This window comes from Betta splendens, chromosome 12, assembly GCF_900634795.4.
Source record: "Betta splendens chromosome 12, fBetSpl5.4, whole genome shotgun sequence".
NCBI classification, from domain to species: Eukaryota; Metazoa; Chordata; class Actinopteri; order Anabantiformes; family Osphronemidae; genus Betta; species Betta splendens.
In genome coordinates, this window is record NC_040892.2 from 168,158 (window position 1) to 184,578 (window position 16,421).

At 43.3% G+C, this 16,421-nt stretch overlaps 3 protein-coding genes and 2 long non-coding RNA genes across 11 annotated transcripts; 2 read left to right on the forward strand and 3 right to left on the reverse strand.

The window, feature by feature from the left end:
* Nucleotides 1–930: 930 nt before the first annotated feature.
* On the reverse strand, nt 931–3,883 carry atp6v1g1 (ATPase H+ transporting V1 subunit G1). The gene is made up of 3 exons (XM_029169998.3): nt 3,676–3,883; nt 1,783–1,883; nt 931–1,527 (listed from the first exon to the last, which is right to left on the reverse strand). Exons 1-3 carry the CDS (start codon nt 3,755–3,757, stop codon nt 1,354–1,356), a joined length of 357 nt encoding a protein of 118 aa, XP_029025831.1. The 5' UTR covers nt 3,758–3,883; the 3' UTR covers nt 931–1,353.
* Nucleotides 3,824–8,546, forward strand: LOC114867374 (uncharacterized). Of its 3 annotated transcripts, XR_008696357.1 has the most exons (8): nt 3,824–3,949; nt 4,705–5,899; nt 6,163–6,244; nt 6,380–6,483; nt 6,818–6,933; nt 7,015–7,260; nt 7,492–7,576; nt 7,705–8,546. It is a non-coding gene; the product is annotated as an uncharacterized LOC114867374 (long non-coding RNA). The 3 variants fall into 3 exon arrangements; XR_008696356.1 differs by having other exon boundaries at nt 4,705–5,911; nt 6,380–6,933; XR_003787850.3 differs by having other exon boundaries at nt 6,380–6,933.
* LOC114867365 (polyunsaturated fatty acid lipoxygenase ALOX15B-like) lies at nt 4,580–11,001 on the reverse strand. Of its 2 annotated transcripts, XM_029169988.3 has the most exons (16): nt 9,479–11,001; nt 9,104–9,157; nt 8,837–9,029; nt 8,667–8,748; nt 8,388–8,510; nt 8,193–8,296; nt 7,727–7,899; nt 7,403–7,546; nt 7,196–7,211; nt 7,008–7,117; nt 6,758–6,844; nt 6,396–6,565; nt 6,144–6,265; nt 5,961–6,061; nt 5,708–5,878; nt 4,580–4,858 (listed from the first exon to the last, which is right to left on the reverse strand). In XM_029169988.3, the coding sequence occupies exons 1-16, from the start codon at nt 9,602–9,604 to the stop codon at nt 4,679–4,681; spliced, it is 1,956 nt and encodes a 651-aa protein (XP_029025821.1). In that variant the 5' UTR covers nt 9,605–11,001; the 3' UTR covers nt 4,580–4,678. The 2 variants fall into 2 exon arrangements, with proteins under 2 accessions (XP_029025821.1, XP_040929210.1); XM_041073276.2 differs by having other exon boundaries at nt 7,008–7,211.
* On the forward strand, nt 8,946–11,104 carry LOC129604958 (uncharacterized). Its single transcript, XR_008696358.1, has 3 exons — nt 8,946–9,081; nt 9,462–9,605; nt 10,978–11,104. It is a non-coding gene; the product is annotated as an uncharacterized LOC129604958 (long non-coding RNA).
* Nucleotides 11,105–11,282: 178 nt separating this feature from the next.
* On the reverse strand, nt 11,283–16,188 carry hsdl2 (hydroxysteroid dehydrogenase like 2). Of its 4 annotated transcripts, XM_029169993.3 has the most exons (11): nt 15,919–16,139; nt 14,432–14,595; nt 14,077–14,175; nt 13,874–13,988; nt 13,658–13,761; nt 13,489–13,587; nt 13,216–13,410; nt 13,066–13,137; nt 12,066–12,224; nt 11,640–11,768; nt 11,283–11,514 (listed from the first exon to the last, which is right to left on the reverse strand). In XM_029169993.3, exons 1-11 carry the CDS (start codon nt 15,933–15,935, stop codon nt 11,399–11,401), a joined length of 1,269 nt encoding a protein of 422 aa, XP_029025826.1. In that variant the 5' UTR covers nt 15,936–16,139; the 3' UTR covers nt 11,283–11,398. The 4 variants fall into 4 exon arrangements, with proteins under 4 accessions (XP_029025826.1, XP_040929211.1, XP_029025827.1 ...); XM_041073277.2 differs by having other exon boundaries at nt 13,066–13,410; nt 15,919–16,166; XM_029169994.3 differs by lacking the exon at nt 12,066–12,224 and having other exon boundaries at nt 15,919–16,158.
* Between the last annotated feature and the right edge of the window lie 233 nt (nt 16,189–16,421).

The following is a 16,421-nucleotide window of genomic DNA, read 5'->3' on the forward strand; positions in this document are numbered from 1 at the left end:
TATTTATACAATATAAAATAATAATATAAAACCCTATTACTCAACTCTGAGTACTGAGTACTCTAACCCACCTGTACAGTGTTGTATTGTGCCAACTTAACCTAATTTGATATGTTGCTGTACTTTTCTTTACTGTGCCTGTGCTGTTGTTAGATGGAAATTTCCCCACTGTGGGACTATTAAAGGCTTTCTTATTCTTACTCTTAAGTGTGTCCTTGATTAAGGCACTCCACACTAGCAACCCAGGTGCTGTACTGTGGCTGCCCACTGCTCCCCTCAGAGGATGGGGAAAAATGCAGAGGTTATCCCCCAATGTGGGATCAATAAAGTTCAATTATTATTAGCACTTTTCATAAGAAAATTTATAAAGTGAAAAAGGGGACTTGACTTCTTTCTAAAGTAGGAACCTCTAAAACCAGCAGAACTTTCATTTTTGCCACATTAGTCTCAACAATGATGAATTCGCTTAGCTGCTATATGGCGTTGTTACTCTGGTGTGTGAGATCATAACTGGCACAACTTTCCTATTGGTCCAGAGGATAGATGGACCCTCACTGGCTCCACTCTAACCCTTCAGTCTTCAAATAATCACTTGCGCTAAATTAATCTCGTATCAGTTGATTCATCTATATCTGTGTGAGTTAAGCTACAGTAAATTAGCTTAGCTGCTATAGTCGCCATCATTTCAAATGACAACACTGTGATTGTCTAACATGTGGAAATGTGAAGGAAAACAGGTCAGGCATCCTCCACCCGACAGGAAAAGACAAAAAAGTTTTGACAAAAAGACAACAAGCAGTTCCAGGAGCCACCATCTCTTCTGACTCCAGCCCCTCTGTTGCCTTCTGGTAGCTCTCAGTTATTTTAGCATAGAGCAAAATCTTACTATGGTTCCTTAAAATACATTTCAGCCAATGACAGAGCAGCACCTCAAAGTTTTAACCAATCACTTTAATCAGTTATGATCAACAACACTCCACAAACGATAACAAAAATAAAGTTGGTTACAGAAATAAAAGCCTATCAATTTTACCCCCTGACTGATCCGAACACATTGACTTTTGCATGACATACTTTTACTTTATTAGGGTCAGAAAACACTGAACAGCACAACAAAATCTAGTCCTGATATATAAATAATTCATGAAGATCATGACAGACAACATTTATCTTCTTAAATGGAGCAGGAGAGCATGAGGTCAGGAACATTCAAAATAAAGATTGCTTGTTGTTGGTTAGAATCAACACAGTGAACTAAAAGGTTTTGGCTGTAAGCCAAACTAATGAAGCTAAAAATGCTAATGGTCTTAACATCCATGCTTCCTCAGTCTCGCTGCCCATCTCATTTTGACTTTATCCAGCTACACGGTAGTTCACATGAAACTCTGGCTGGATGTCGCAGACACGACGCAGCAGCTCACCCAGCACCGCATCCTTGTTACCACGGTAACTGGCCTGGATACGACCCATCCGCTCAGCCGTGTCACGATCCACCTCCACTGCACTGTTACCATGGGAACCCAGGGCCTGGGGGAGGCATGTAGGTAGGTATCAAAAGCAGTAATGCACCATAACTGCATACTCTTTAAAAATACAATAAATTCAATTCGATGTTTTTAAACACAAAAACATACATTTTATAAAAAACATTTTACTGCACCAAAAATTTTAATCTGAACCAATAAAAGTCCAAATAATTATCGAGATAGAAAACCTGACATAAATGACAAACAGCATATAATACGTAAAAAATGTCTAAAATATCTACAAACGTGAACGTACGGCAGCTTCTTTGGTTTTAAATTCCTTCTCCCTCTGCAGACGATATTGCTCGATCTCAGCCTGGGCTTCTTCCTTGGCTTGCTTCAGACGGCGGTTCTTGCCTGTGGAAGGTCACGCGTTACACATTACACCTGTTCACACTGACAGTTTGACTGAAACGCACACCCAGAGATTCTACTGCTGGACTGGATCGGCACACGAGAACCGACTGGCTTCACAGGATTCGTGGTACAGGCTGGGTTCTGGTCCACGTTTGCGTCGGTTCAACTTCTCTTGGACAAGCATGGACGGTGTTGGGTTTTTGGATCTTTTAGCAGGAACCTGTTACTCTCTAACTGACACCATGTTCGCTCCTGCCTTCACTTCTCATCTCCATGACAACACACAAACCTGAGATCAAATAGAGTATCAGATAACATCAGTGCTTTTACCAGAACAGTGTTCTGGTATCAATTGTTCTTGTGTTCTTTTCTTTGTAACATTTATGTTACATGTCCCAAGGAGGGCACTGTCGTAACAATGGTTGGTTTGGAACAGAAGAAATAGGCAGCAGCAGAATCACATGGAGCGCTCAGTTCACCTTCCTGACTAGGACAGAGGCGGAGCTCCACTCCAAAAGCCACCCTGGTGCACGGTCACAAAGGTTCTGACCTTATGACTTCCTTTTTCCTGATGTTGCCACATCCACCACTACGGCTTTCCTCTGTTCTTTGTCCACCACCACAATGTCTGGTTGGTTCGTCATTACCATTCTGTTTGTCTGTATCTGGAAGTCCCACAGGATCTTGGCTCGCTCGTTCTCTACCACCTTGGGAGGTGTTTCCCATTTTGACCTTGGGGTTTCCAGTCCACTCTGCACAGATGTCCCTGTATACTATGCCAGCCACTTGGTTATGGCGTTCCATGTATGCTTTCCCTGCCAGCATCTTACACCCTGCAGTTATGTGCTGGACCGTCTCAGGGGCCTCTTTGCACAGTCTACACCTTGGGTCTTGTTGCGTATGTATGTATATGTATATATATGTATATATATGTAAATCAATTACAGAAGAAAATAAATGTAAGGACTTTGTGGAATGAAGCTCATAACCGTCACGCTTCCAGCACCAGGAAGCACGCGTACAAATCAAACTGTTTATTTATGTCAACAAGAAACTGAACAATGAAGGTCGAATGAAAACGGCTGGAGCAAGCTACAGCCACATTATGAGTGCTTACTTCTACTTAAGATACTTTGTGGTAACACTCATCTACGTTTTACCTTTTACTATATTTTTTTAATCATTTTGACATTCAGAAAAGAAATTATCTCATTGTACAAGGATAGCGTTTGTCACTGTGCACACGCAAGGACAGACGGACAGAGTTAAAGCTGGTGTTTCTATTAATAATATAAACGTTCATTTTTCTCTCTGACGTCAACATGTGATGTCCCGAAATAAACGTGTCACATTTTAAGCAAAGTAAAAACTGTGAACATGCTCAGTAACAAAAATATTAGACATAGCGTGTTTTACAGATGAAACCGAGCGGGTTAAAACCGACCCTGAACCGGAAATGTAAACAGGAAGTGCCTGATTTGGAAATGTCTCAGCCTGGATTGTGCAGAATATAATAGAATAGAACTTTACTGCCATTGTAAGAGTACGAAACTATGGATGGACCCAGCAGCAGTTCACAATAAAAAGAAACCAGAGCATTAAATACAATAATAGAAACTGAAATAATTGAAATAATAATCGAAGAAAACCACCATCAACTGAATTTTCCGACTGTGGGATGAATAAACTTTATCTTAGCGTCCTGGACTTTTAATTGGGGATCTGGCGAAGTTGCTATGTAACAAGCAGCTAACGGGCCGCCCCGGGCCCCCAGGCCGTTGCTTCTACTCACGTTTGCGGGCTTCGGCCACCTTCTCGGCCGCTCTCTTTTCGGCCTGCAGCAGCTGCTGGATGCCCTGAGACTGACTCGCCATGTCGAAGCGGCGCCAAACCGGAGGAAGAACCAGAGGAATGCACGACAGCAAAGTCGACGAAAGGTTAGACTTGGTCGTCCGTGGACTCAGTCAGCTGATGGCACGTCACGATGCAGCGCGACCACGTGATCCTGTCACAAGGTTGTTCGCCTTCTTCGTTGGTGCTGCTGAGAGCATGACTGCCACCAGCAGGTGATTCTACCTGTAATGCCTCGATTTGGTACTTGAAGGCGTAAAAGCAACGTGTTTATCTGCTCTTTTTTTATTCATAACTTTATTTGTTCTTATGATCAAACCCTGGTTCAGGTTGGAAACACATGTCCTTCACTGCTGCCTGTTGAAACCGTACTAACACTGTCCTGCGGGATCCAGTATAGTCCGCGTTAAACCACATGCAGCAACACTAGAAATCGGGCCGCTCAGCTCAAACCCAAAAAACGCTATTGGGATATTTCTCCTAAACGTTAGTTCACTGTTTAACCTGCGTCTCTAAGCGACAGTCACATGAAGCTTCCAGCATCTAAGAAACGCGCCTTTTTAACACATTAACAAAAATGTACAAATGTACAAACTTAGCCTTTTTTATTACTAAAACTGATCCAAACAATTTTATTTAGTGAAGTGAGTTGAGTTGTGAATTGTGCACTGTGTTTTATTCAGTAATGACCAACACAGAAGGGTAAACAATAGTTAACTAGAGATAGTTGGACATGAGAGACTTGGTTGAAACAAAACCACAAAATCAAGGTCATTCGGAGACAATAAACTAAATAAGTGAGATTAAATACAAAGAAATTTTTGATTCTAGAAGAAGAAAACCTGTAAACTATAAAAAGTATTTTTTTATTTTTCAGTCTAAAACCAGAACAAATATAGAATAATATCACGTGAGTTTGACTCATCTCATCTAAACATGTGGGCTCAGCGTGTCACGCTGTCCTCCACAGTGGCGGGGTCCAGGTAGACGTATGGCAGCGGCAACTCCACGTTCCTCGCTCTGATGTCACAGCTTAGACGTTTTAGGTCTCTATGGAAACGCGTTGCAGCCTCCAGGGGACCAGACTCTGAGAAGTACTGCGCCACTGAACCGCCCAGAGGAACCTAAAGGCAGCAGCAGCCAGATGTCAGGTTATTACTACCGTTAGAACAGAGCTGCATCTGACAACCTATAGAACATATGAAACCTAAGCTCCAGTGTATAAGAGACTGTCAAATGAAACCTATGAAACCTAACCTAAACTCCAGTGTCTGACAGTGTCTATGGAATGTACGGAACCTAAGCACCAGTGTCTTGCAGAAGGCTAAATGGAACATAGAGAATTTCCATTGTCTGACAGACAGTTAAATAGAACATTTAGAACCTTTGGAACCTATGGAACCTAAGCTCCAGTGTCTGACAGCAAGTTAAACAGAACCTATGGAATCTAAGCTTGTGTCTGACAACAGGTTAAAATGGAACTTTTGGGACCTATGGAACCTAAGCACCAGCGTCTGGCAGATGGTTAAATGGAACCTATATAACCTACTGTCTAGTTTCTGAAAGACAGTAAAACAGAGTCTACGAAACCTATGAAACCTAGGCTCCAGGTTCTGAAAGACGGTTAAATGGAATGTAAGGAACCTAACCTTAACTCTAGTGTCTGACAGACAGTTAAATGGAACCAGTGGAACCTAAGCTCCAGTGTCTGACAGACTGTTAAACGGAATGTTTGGGACCCATGGAACCTAAGCACCAGTGTCTGTCAGATGGTTAAATGGAACATATAGAACCTACTCTCCAATCTATGAAAAACAGTAAAACAGAGGTTATGGAACCTAAGCTCCAGGTTCTGAAACACAGTTAAATGGAACCTGCGGAACCTAAGCTCCAATGTCTGCGAGCACGTTAAACAGAACCTATGGAACCAGTGGAACCTGAGCCCTAGTGTTTGATGATGTCTGCATTCATACAAAGTCGGCTGGTTTCTTGCTGAGCAGGTAGACAGTGGCGAGGCCGTGCACGGTGGACTTCACATCAGGAAAGGCGTCTATCAGGCTGCGCTCGCTGCAGCCCCCCCTACACACTGGGGGAGGACACTGCAACCCCACAGGAGCATTTGGCATCCAGCCAAAATAATCCAGCTGCACACAAGGCAACAGTCGGTAAATAACGCAGTAGGTAAAATATTTTGTCTTTAACATCCCTATGAAGAGTCTGATTTACCTGAGCGTTATTAACAGCTGCATGCTGCGCTGATGCAGTAAAGATCACCATGGTAATAAAGTACGTCAGCTCCGACACCGATGTAAAGGACTTTGGGAAACCTATAATAAAGTACAATAATACAGTGTTAATGTCCCAAGTAACAGTTCAGCTGTAAAAAACTGCAGGAAACCAATTAAGTACCTTTCTTCTCGTCTCCTAGGCGACCAAATACAATGATCTCATTAATCCAGCTCTGCAGCTCAGAGTCTCTAATGACATCATCCTCACCATGGTAATGACAGGTAACCACGCACTCTACATACCTGCCACCAATCAGACCAAACTCATATCAGAGAACTATTATGCTGAATATTTCGGAAAATAAATAGTTTATTATTGATCATGAGTGTTTACAGTTTATTCAACATTAATTGCAGGTTTACATCAAAACACCTTTGGATGATGTCCCACAGCCGCAGACCGTCGTCACGGTAATAATAGCCAGGAATATTAGCCAGGCCACGCCCAGCGACGTCATCAGGTAAACACAGGTCCTGATAGGTGAGCGAGGCTGATGCCCTCCTCAGATATTCCAGTGTAGCAGCTCCACCCACTGCTGTGTACTGAATAAATAATGAGAGAACTTATGTCCTGCAGAGAAGGTTTACGCTTTTAACAGCCAAGGTTTATTACATGCCACGACTGAAAACACTTTAAACAAATTATGTTATGTAAGACTAATAAAAACACAAAGACCCTGCTCTTCTGTGAAGCTGTTCACAAACCGGCTCACTGATTTAAGTGTACAGTCTGACCTCTTGGAGTAATCCTCCATCAGAGATCAGCAGCTGCCTAGCCAGAGTGTTGATCTCCAGAGTGAAACGGAAATGAGGAGCCAGGAGCTGCAAAACACCAGCCATGCTGAGAGACACATCAACCAATAGCAGCAGCAGGTTGCTGGCCATTCTCAGCCTGGACTCAAAGGGTCCAGGTAAGTCCACAAAGAAGAACCACTAGAACATAGACAATGTTTGAGTAATGCTACAAATATTACTGTATGCATACTTTGTAGAGGGGGTGCACCATGGGAAGGTTTCGAAGCGTTGCCATGGCGAAGAGCTCTGACATCACATGTGTCCGCAAAAAGTGAGAACGCAGCTCGTGATCAGCAAAGTCTGCAGAGCGCACAAATGTTTTAGCTGTCAGCCAATCAGCTTCCAGATCCTGAGGGACGAAGACGGGATTAGACTCACTTGGAGTCTGCTTCAGCTTGGAAAAGAGACAAGGAAACAAGGCAAGGAAAGGAGGCTTTACAAAGGTTTGACCACATTTTAAATGCTTTGACTCATTAACAGCTTGTTAGCAAAATTCTGCAGGACTAAACTCAGCAGCAGTCATGTTCAGCTGCAATGGACGTAGTTGCAATGACAGGAACAAAGTCAGAGATCAAGTGGGTTCACCTGTATGGCAACAGGAACCAGCTGGTTGATGGCGTTCAAGTGAAGCAGGACGAGTGGCGCCGTCAGGTAATTTTGTTTTCCATTTACAGTGTTGGCCGTGAGCCCATCCAGCAGCCCATAGTCGACCAGGAACACATTTCCTGTCTGCAACAGATATTTATGAACCATGTGAAGGTAAATGAATTTTCCTTCATATCTGAAACACAAACAGCTTCCTTCTGTGATGTAACAGAAGTTTGTTAATGGCGCTGAGCTGAACCAGATTGGGATAATGAAATAAATCTTCTGGATCCGTTACTGAGGGTCCAGACCCGGCTCCATCACCTCCATCTCCTGACGGAGGCTGACTCCTCCCTCCAGCGATGCCTCCACCATCTCCTCGGTAACGGCCAGGTTCGCTGGGATGTTTGTGCACCGGCGAATTAAAGTAGGGTTGGCCCCATTCAGAAACTGGTGTCCGAAGAACCAGTCGTCCCTCCAGAACTGTTCCACTAGTCCTGACCCAGAAGTAGGAGATCAGTAGTTAGTGACAGCTCTGATAAATAAGACTGACAATGTTGAAACAGCTGAGGAGACACTGTGTATCTCCAGAGGTTAATGTGTTTATTGGCTCTGCTCAGTCATTGCTCTGTTGTGTGTTTTTGGACTGTTTCCTTTTCTTTGGTTTATCACTCCACTGTTGTTGGACCAAACTTTATCGCTTAAGTGTTTCTTATATGGTTTCAGTTCCTGTCTCGAAAAGGAGATACAGTAAAACCTTCTATATGTAGAGAAACAAAGTGAGTCTCACTGCAAATTGGGGTCCTGGTCTCCTGACAGAGCTGATGGATCTGATGAAAACTGGACCAGTTCTGCTCAAAGCTCAGGAAGCTTTGCAGACCCAGCTCCACCAATCTGAGGACAGAGACAAATGGTGATGCCACAGGAGACAGGAAGCCACTGCAGAACCCTTCAAATTAAAGGTTCCATAGAGAACACCACATACGCTCTACTGATGGTCAAAATCATGTCAGTCTCTTTGGAAACGGAGAATCGAACCTCAGCGGGAAGTGACGAAACATCATCAGCCTTCATCATTTCAGGGAGACCATCGTCATAGCAACTCCACCTGTAAACAAAGGTAAATAAACAAAATTACACTGTTCTGTTACACTCTTTTGTCATGACCTGACCCTGGAAGTATTAATATCATAATAATAAGTGGAAATATAAAACTATACCAGTAAAATTGTGTAACATTTAATACCAAATTAAAACTTATTACCGATATGCTTGACGTTGATACATCAGTTCATTGATCCTCTGATCCAGTTCGACTGGTCGAACGTCATCGAAAACAAGTTTGGCTTCAGAACAGACATTGGACGTGAGAGAAGAGCAACTTTGGAAACTGTGAATTTGAACTTTATGGTTTTAAACTGTGTTGTCACCAACCAATGGAATCTCTCAGAGCCAGCGGGTGGGATCCGGTGACGGTTCGGTAGCAAGGGAACATAGAGACCCCGCCCTCAGGTGTCGTAACAACAACCTTCAAACAAAACCAGGAGCTGGCGCCGGTGGGTGGGGCATCAAGTCGAACCAGTAGCAGAGCTCCGAGACTGGTGGGGGCGTGGACTGCGTATTCTGCCTGGCAACAGTCAGACGTTAATACATCAAACGTTATAGGCTTCGCGTGTGAGGTAAGTTGCTTTTTGTTCTTACTTTTTCCTCCGTAGTTTTGTAAAAGCAACACATGTTCTTCAAAATTCGACAAACCTGAAAAGTAGGTTAATCAAAAATAAATCAAAAAATACAAAATACATTCAAAAATAATAAATAAATAAACTATAAATCAATATTAAACTTGCTAGCTTTGTTTCATCTGCTACACTGAAGTAGACAATACACACATACAAATATATAATAAATAAAATAACTGTAATAACATTCTATAACTACACAGTGTGAAACACAAACAAATACTCTTTTAAATTACTTTTTTTGTGTATGTCAAATAAGTTCATTTTTAAAGGAGTGAACCAAGTACTTAGTACTTCTGCTCTTTATTATCATTGATCAGAAAGCGGTGTGACTGACAGATCTCTCAGCCAATAGGATGCGTCTGCTGGCTGCTCTGCTCCCAACTAACTGGATGATGGTTCGATGGGCATCACCGGACAGAAACAGGCGCTCGTGATATATGACTACGCGGTATATCACCATGGTAACTGAAAGAAACACATCTTAATTATCTAACTCACAACAGGTACTTCGGCAGTCTATACAAATGGACTTTATGTGAAAGATTTTTTAAGACTTGCAAAACTTCAGACCTTGGTTTTACTGGTTTGTCCTGACACACTTTGCTCCAACCTGAGAAAATCTGTGAGGAGAAGCAGGGTCATCGGCCTAACCACATATTGATTCACTGGAAACATGCTTCCAATTTGATTTTGATAAATAATGGATCATTTAAAAAGTGTAATATTCCATTCTAAAATAGATTAACAGACAAAATGTGGCGTCTTTCAACATTAACTCTTCAAAACTGCAGTCTAGGACCTTTAAGACCTGAATAAGGGTACAACTGCAAAAAAAATGAAAAACCTCTTACATCACAGACTAAAAAACATCAATAAAACATTCATGCAGTCCTGAGAATATGAAAAAGTGGTTGACTCACCAGTGATGGGGTGTAGCACTGGCACATTTTACTGACTGAAATCCCATAAATACATTGACTGTGTCAATATTTAGTTTCCACATTTCTACCAAGTTCATCACATAGAAGCTGCATTTGGATCATTCCTCTGATTAATGATTAACTACTGCACCAGCATGGATAGAAGAGAAGTGAGTGGCTCAGGGTTAGGGTTCAGTAGCACCTACTGTCTTATAGGTGGACCCACCAAAGCTGAAAACACCTAGTTCCACAGAAACGTCAAACATTGTCCAGAAACAAAATTAAGGACTGAAATGAAAATGACAACACCATAGAAACACAGGAGAGACATTTTTGAAGCTGTGTCAAATGCAATTGACAACATGGGACTTAAATTTGTAAAGTTGTGTGACGCTACGACAGATGGAGCCCCAGCTCCGACAGGCGCTGGAAAGGCCTCCTTGGTGTGCTCCAAGGTGCAGGAGAGCGGAGGTGAGCCAGTTAAATGCACTGTATCATCCACCAAGAAGCTTTGAACAATGGGGAACACTGTAAAACAGTAAACACAGTACAAGCACTCTACCGCAGAGAATGTCAGGCGTTCTTAACTGACGTGCTTGCTGAATACAGGGAACTCAACAAAAATCTACAAGGCAAAGACCCACTCGTACTGCAGTTTTACGCTTGCTTTGGCCTAGAGGCGGGGTACCCCCTTAATAGGTCACCAGTGTATTGCAGGGCTCATTTTTCTCATTGAGCGCAAAATTTATTATAGATGTGTTATTAAGCCCTAATCCTTACTGTAACAAATGTAATCAGTTTATGTTGATAAAATTTTTAGATAATTAGTTGATCTGTTAACAATCCAAACTTATTTGCATAACAAGCCTGAAATATAGTGTATAATTTGTTTTCTACTCCCAACCTCCTCCAGGTCTGTCAAGAAGAGGCCGCTGTTTTAATAATGAACTACCAAACCAACCTAAAAAAAATGTGTTGTAGGCTGATTTAGTCTACTTGAATAAACCAGGTGAGGCAATTTGTACTTCACCTCGAGTGAGTGGCCCAGCTGCTGGTGTATTTTACCGCATATGGCCACTGGTGAACAAGATCTGGGCACCCCTGGTCCAGGACAAATGTACAAATTAAATGTGGTCTGTAACCGATCATAGGGACCAAGTTTGCGTTCTGACAAAGCACAGTTTAGGACATAATGAGTGAAGCAAAACGAGGACCACCTTTATTATTAAATGTAGCTTTTATTCATCTGTTCATGAACCAAACAGGTCTCCGGTCTCAATGTATTAATATTAATTTGTAAAAGTGATATTTATTGCCATGATGCTGATATCAGCTCATAGCTTGGCCTTGGACATGTGGCTCATCAGCTTCTCCAGTTTGATGGCAAGCGTCATGTCGCCTTTGATTCGTAGCTTCCCTGACATGAAGGCCATTGTAGGCTTCAGCTGGCCTGAAACAACGCAAAACAAAGTGTGTTACTGCGCAGTGGAGACGAGTTTAAACATCTGTGACGCTATACATTAGTCTGATGAAGTCATACACTGGACCCACACCATTGCCATGGCGATTACTCACCTAGGAACATCTTGCTGAAGTCAGCCGAGTCCATTGCCATGACGACATCAGCTTTAACAGGCGGCTGACCCTGGCCTGCGCTGCCAGAGCCGCTCTTCAGGTCCAGAAACCAAACACCTGCATGTTCCCCTAACAAACAAACAGAATTAACTCTACTCTAATTAACTTGCTTGGGGGAGTTATCCAGATCATTGAGGGAGCAAAGACAGTGTTCTGAATTATGTGACCGGGGCAACAGGATTACAAACGTTGACACTGTTCATTACTCCTGAAGCTTCTGTCTGCCAGGACTCTGGCTGGTGTGTTTTCGCACCTGTGTAGCAGGAGTTACTATGGTGATTTAATCCAACAAGAACTTCAAATCAGGAATAATGGTACAAGTCAATCAAGTTTACAGGAGCTAGAGCATGAGCAGGTGGTGGTTACCGGAAAGGTCGAACTGATAGATGCCCTGTGTGGACTTGACTACATCTCCATTGATGACTTCTCTGATTAGGTCAAACGTGCTTTCTATTGGGCCTCTGGACGAGGACCCGTCTGAGGTTTGATGAGGTTTTGTTGAAGGTTTGAAGGCCGGGGTCGCTCCTAGCAACCAGAAAACACAAAGGATTTATACCTTGAGGCAAACACTGAGGAGCTAAAGCTGCTTAAAAATGTCTGCCCACAATTAAGGGACACATGCTTATTTCAACTGTGATGTAGCCTCTCATCAATTATTTACTGCATGGAGAAGCAAAGAAATGTCACACAGACGCAGATAAAGAGCTACACACTTCAGTGAGGCTGGCTAAGCTCAGTGGGTAGGGCATCAGCCAGGGAAACGAGAGGTTTCCAGTTTGATCCCTGCCTCTGGCACCAAGGTGGATCCTTGAGTAAGATATTTCACACAAGCTTCCCGGGCGCCGTTCCATGGCAGCCCACTGCTCCCCCAGGGGATGGGTCAAATGCAGAAATACATCTCATTACCATTTACTGTACACGTGTAATGGCAAAACTGTAAGATATTAATTTCACACGAGCCATCTGTAGAACCATATACAGGAAAACCTGAACCACTCACTGTAGAATGCGTCTGTCCATATGTCATGACTGGACCAGGTGTTCTCTTCTGAAACCCATTCAATTAGAAGCTTGAGCTTCAGTCCTTATTTCAATAAATACTTCTAAAAAACTAAAAAAAAAGAAATAGCCAGGAACCCAGTTCTGCATTGCTGCTCTGTAGGACTGCTGGGTATTCTGACTACTTTTACCACAGAGGGAACCATTGGGATTATTATGAAGGCTGCTCACATCTACAGATTAAACAACATGCTTAATGGTGATCGACAAGCTGTGACATGTTGGTGCATTAAAATGGGCAAATTTTGTAGGTTAGGGATTTAGTCTTGAACGGAGGCAACGCTATCTTATCTGCACTGCTAGTTACCGTGCTGCTCCATCTGTTTGACCAGCGTCTCTGGTGCCTCATCCAGGAAGAAGTCAGGAAGCAGGGGGTGGCCTGGGGACCAATCAAAGACCATCATTGAACCACATGACTGTGATGGAACGCTAGGCTGCTGGGTCTGCATCAGATCACCTGGTTGGACGGCATACTGGTCAAAGTCACAGACGCCATGCTCCTTCAGGATGTCCTCGTCCACTAGGAAGTGGCCAGTGTAGTCTTTGGGTTGGGACAGGATGGCATAGGCGGCATCTGCTATGATGTCAGCTGTACGACACTGTTTAGCAATGCCTTCTCCACCCAGCATGTCCATGGCCGCTGTCTGTATGGCTGTGGCAGAAACGTATAGGTCGCAGCAGGAATAGCAAGCAATGTTCGAGAGAAGCTGGTTAACGTTTAACCACTGACCGGTTTTAGGCCACAAAGCATTGATGGCGATTTGACCTCTGAACTCTTCGGCCATTCCCAGGACGCACATGGACATGCCATACTTGGCCATCGTGTAAGCTAAAGAACACAAACATGCTGTTGGTAACTGTGCGGACCAGACACCTGGTCTACTGCTTGCCATAATTACCTGTGTGGTTCTTGAACCATGTGGGGTTGAGGTTGAGTGGAGGCGAAAGGTTCAGAATATGAGGCCTGCGACTCTTCAGCAGGTGAGGGATGACCATCTTCGACCTAAAACACAGACCCTTGCAGCTGAAACCATTATTTAAAGCTACCAGATTACAAGATAACTGGATCTCCTCCTTTGTAGCTCATGAACCACAGTAAAGGGTGCAAGCCGTACGTCATGTACGTTCCTCTCAGGTTGATTCCCAGCATCAGGTCCACCTTCTTAATGGGCGTCTCCAGAGTTCCTGTCAGGCTAATGGCGCTGGCGTTGTTGACCAGGATGTCGATGCCTGCCGATCAGACAGAAAGACCTATGACCAAATCAACTAATTAGTAACAGAGTGACACGTGTGAATTTAAGGTCTGACGTGGTCCCACCACCAAACCGGTCAACAGCTTTCTGAACAGCTTCTCCAACTTGCTTCTCATCACGGATGTCCACCACACAGGCCAAAGCTTTTCCACCTGCTGCTTCAACTGCAGCACACAAGAGACAAAAACCAACATGTAGTGTTAAAAGTCCGGTTCACCGGCTTTAATCACCAACAGCTTTACTAAGGCTTCGGGTGGCGACATGGAAACAATGGATAACACAGCAGTTAGTTTAGTTACATTAGTGTCTGAGCAGATAAAACGCCTACATCAGAGCCCTAACTACAAAGGTTCGGTTTCACATCAGTCTTAAGTTGCTTACACAGAAGCTCTCTGGGGAAATAATGCGTTAACATCTTACCCTCCTGAGCAGCTGTGTAAATGGTCCCTGGAAGTTTGGGATGTGGTTCTGCCGTTTTAGCAGCAATGACAATGTTGGCTCCATCTTTGGCAGCTTTGAGGGCGATGGCTTTACCGATTCCTCGACTGGCTCCAGTGATGAAGAGTGTACAGCCGGCCAGTTTCCTAAAACACACAGAACTCCGTCACTCTCCCTTTGCATCTTCACAAGGTATAGATCCAGGAAATTAAAGGTTCCCACACATGCTAAAGAATTGGACTTTGATGTCTCAAGATAAGATAAAATAGGACTTTATTGATGCCACAATGGAGATGTGTTTCAGCAGCAATGTAACAGTATAGAGACAAACAGAAGAAAACAACAGTAATAACTGTGCAACACTGTGCCACATTATTACTAGTGCAGAGAAAAGACAAACAACAAATGACAATTTGCCATAAACATGCTTCTAGTAACCGATTTTTTCTATGTACAGGAGTGCCCTATGCATTTGTGGCAGAAAGAAAACCACTATCATGTGGACGATGAAGACCTGAAACACTACACAACAATGGAGTTTGACAATTTTGTATCACTGCAGTGATGTGTTGTCCAGTCTGATGTCTGTGGGGAGGAATGACCTATGGTAGCGCTCCTTCCTGCACTGTGGGTGTAACAGTCTGACAAGGTCTACAATAACAAGGTAACAACAATAAGTTGTCTGTAACTTTTCATTTCCAAAAGCCCTGTAGCTCGTCCACAGTGCTTGTAGGAGCCATATGCCTTTCAAATTCACTCAGCATCCTTATATATGTTTGTAAACACAATGTTGTTTTTTTGTTAATATTCTTTGAGTGTGTGCCCTCTGTAGGGAAGAGGAAAAGATGGAGGGCGAAGGGTGCAGCAAGTCAGCGAGTGCACTTCTAACGCACTAGGAGTGTGTTATGTATCAGAGAGTCACAGCAATGTACCAGAGTGCCCAAAGGATGGATTTTGCATGTGCTGGCACCTTTAACTAATTCCTAGACCCCTCATCATACTGTCCTGCTCATAGTAAGTCTCCTACTGTAGAACGGACTCTAGTCGTTACACAGAAACGCAGACAAAGAGTTTTTTTTAGATCTTATTCACGCCTTGGATCAGTCGTCCAGGTCGTTCGTTTTGAAGCGGCATCAAATGACCGAACACTGACTTCATTCATGTCCAAACCGAACATTAGTCCGGCGTCTGAATATGTGACAGCAGGTGTTGGTCAAGTAGTAGCTGCAGCCGAACCGTCATGTGAAACGGCAGGTTCGAAGGTCAACGGACAAAAAACCCTAACAGAACGCCACAGCTTTGCAAGAGAACGCTTCGCTGGTTATATCGGCTTCATCTGGGTTGCCGAAAATACCAACGAAATAACTAGAACGCGAAATTAAATATATGATTTTATACTTGCGCTGAACTCTTAGTTTAAACCCAGACCTTGATTTCTGGTCTCTCTGGACCGAGTTCTGTTCGCTCACCCTGTGTTTTGCAGCATCGCTGGTTTCTGCAGGAGTCAAGATGTTTAGTAACCGTTCGGACGCGCGTTGGACAATCAGTTCCTCTTCATCACCTTTCACCCACTTAACGATTCTCCACGCAACAAAAAATAAAGATAACGTCCTGTGTTTCACTTCCGGTTTGCAACCAAAGATCAGGTTCGTTTGGGATGAACTGCGCCTTTTTAAGGCGTCATCAGTGGAGAGACTGGAAGGCGGAGACAAAAGCTGCAGTCTACTGTACATTCAAGTAAACTAACATAAACTGTTCCTGCGTTTGTGAAGAAAGTCATCAATACTAGCCCACTGGATCAAATTACCTCCTGTACATAATCCTCAGGTGGCTGTATCAACCAGTGTAAATAAGTATATAAGCAGACAGTGATTCTTTATTTTTATCCTTTTTTGTTCTTCAAAGTTGTTTTGCTGCTCCAGTTTTGCTGTTGCAAAAAGTATATTCTGTTTGAATTCCTTGTATCCTTAAA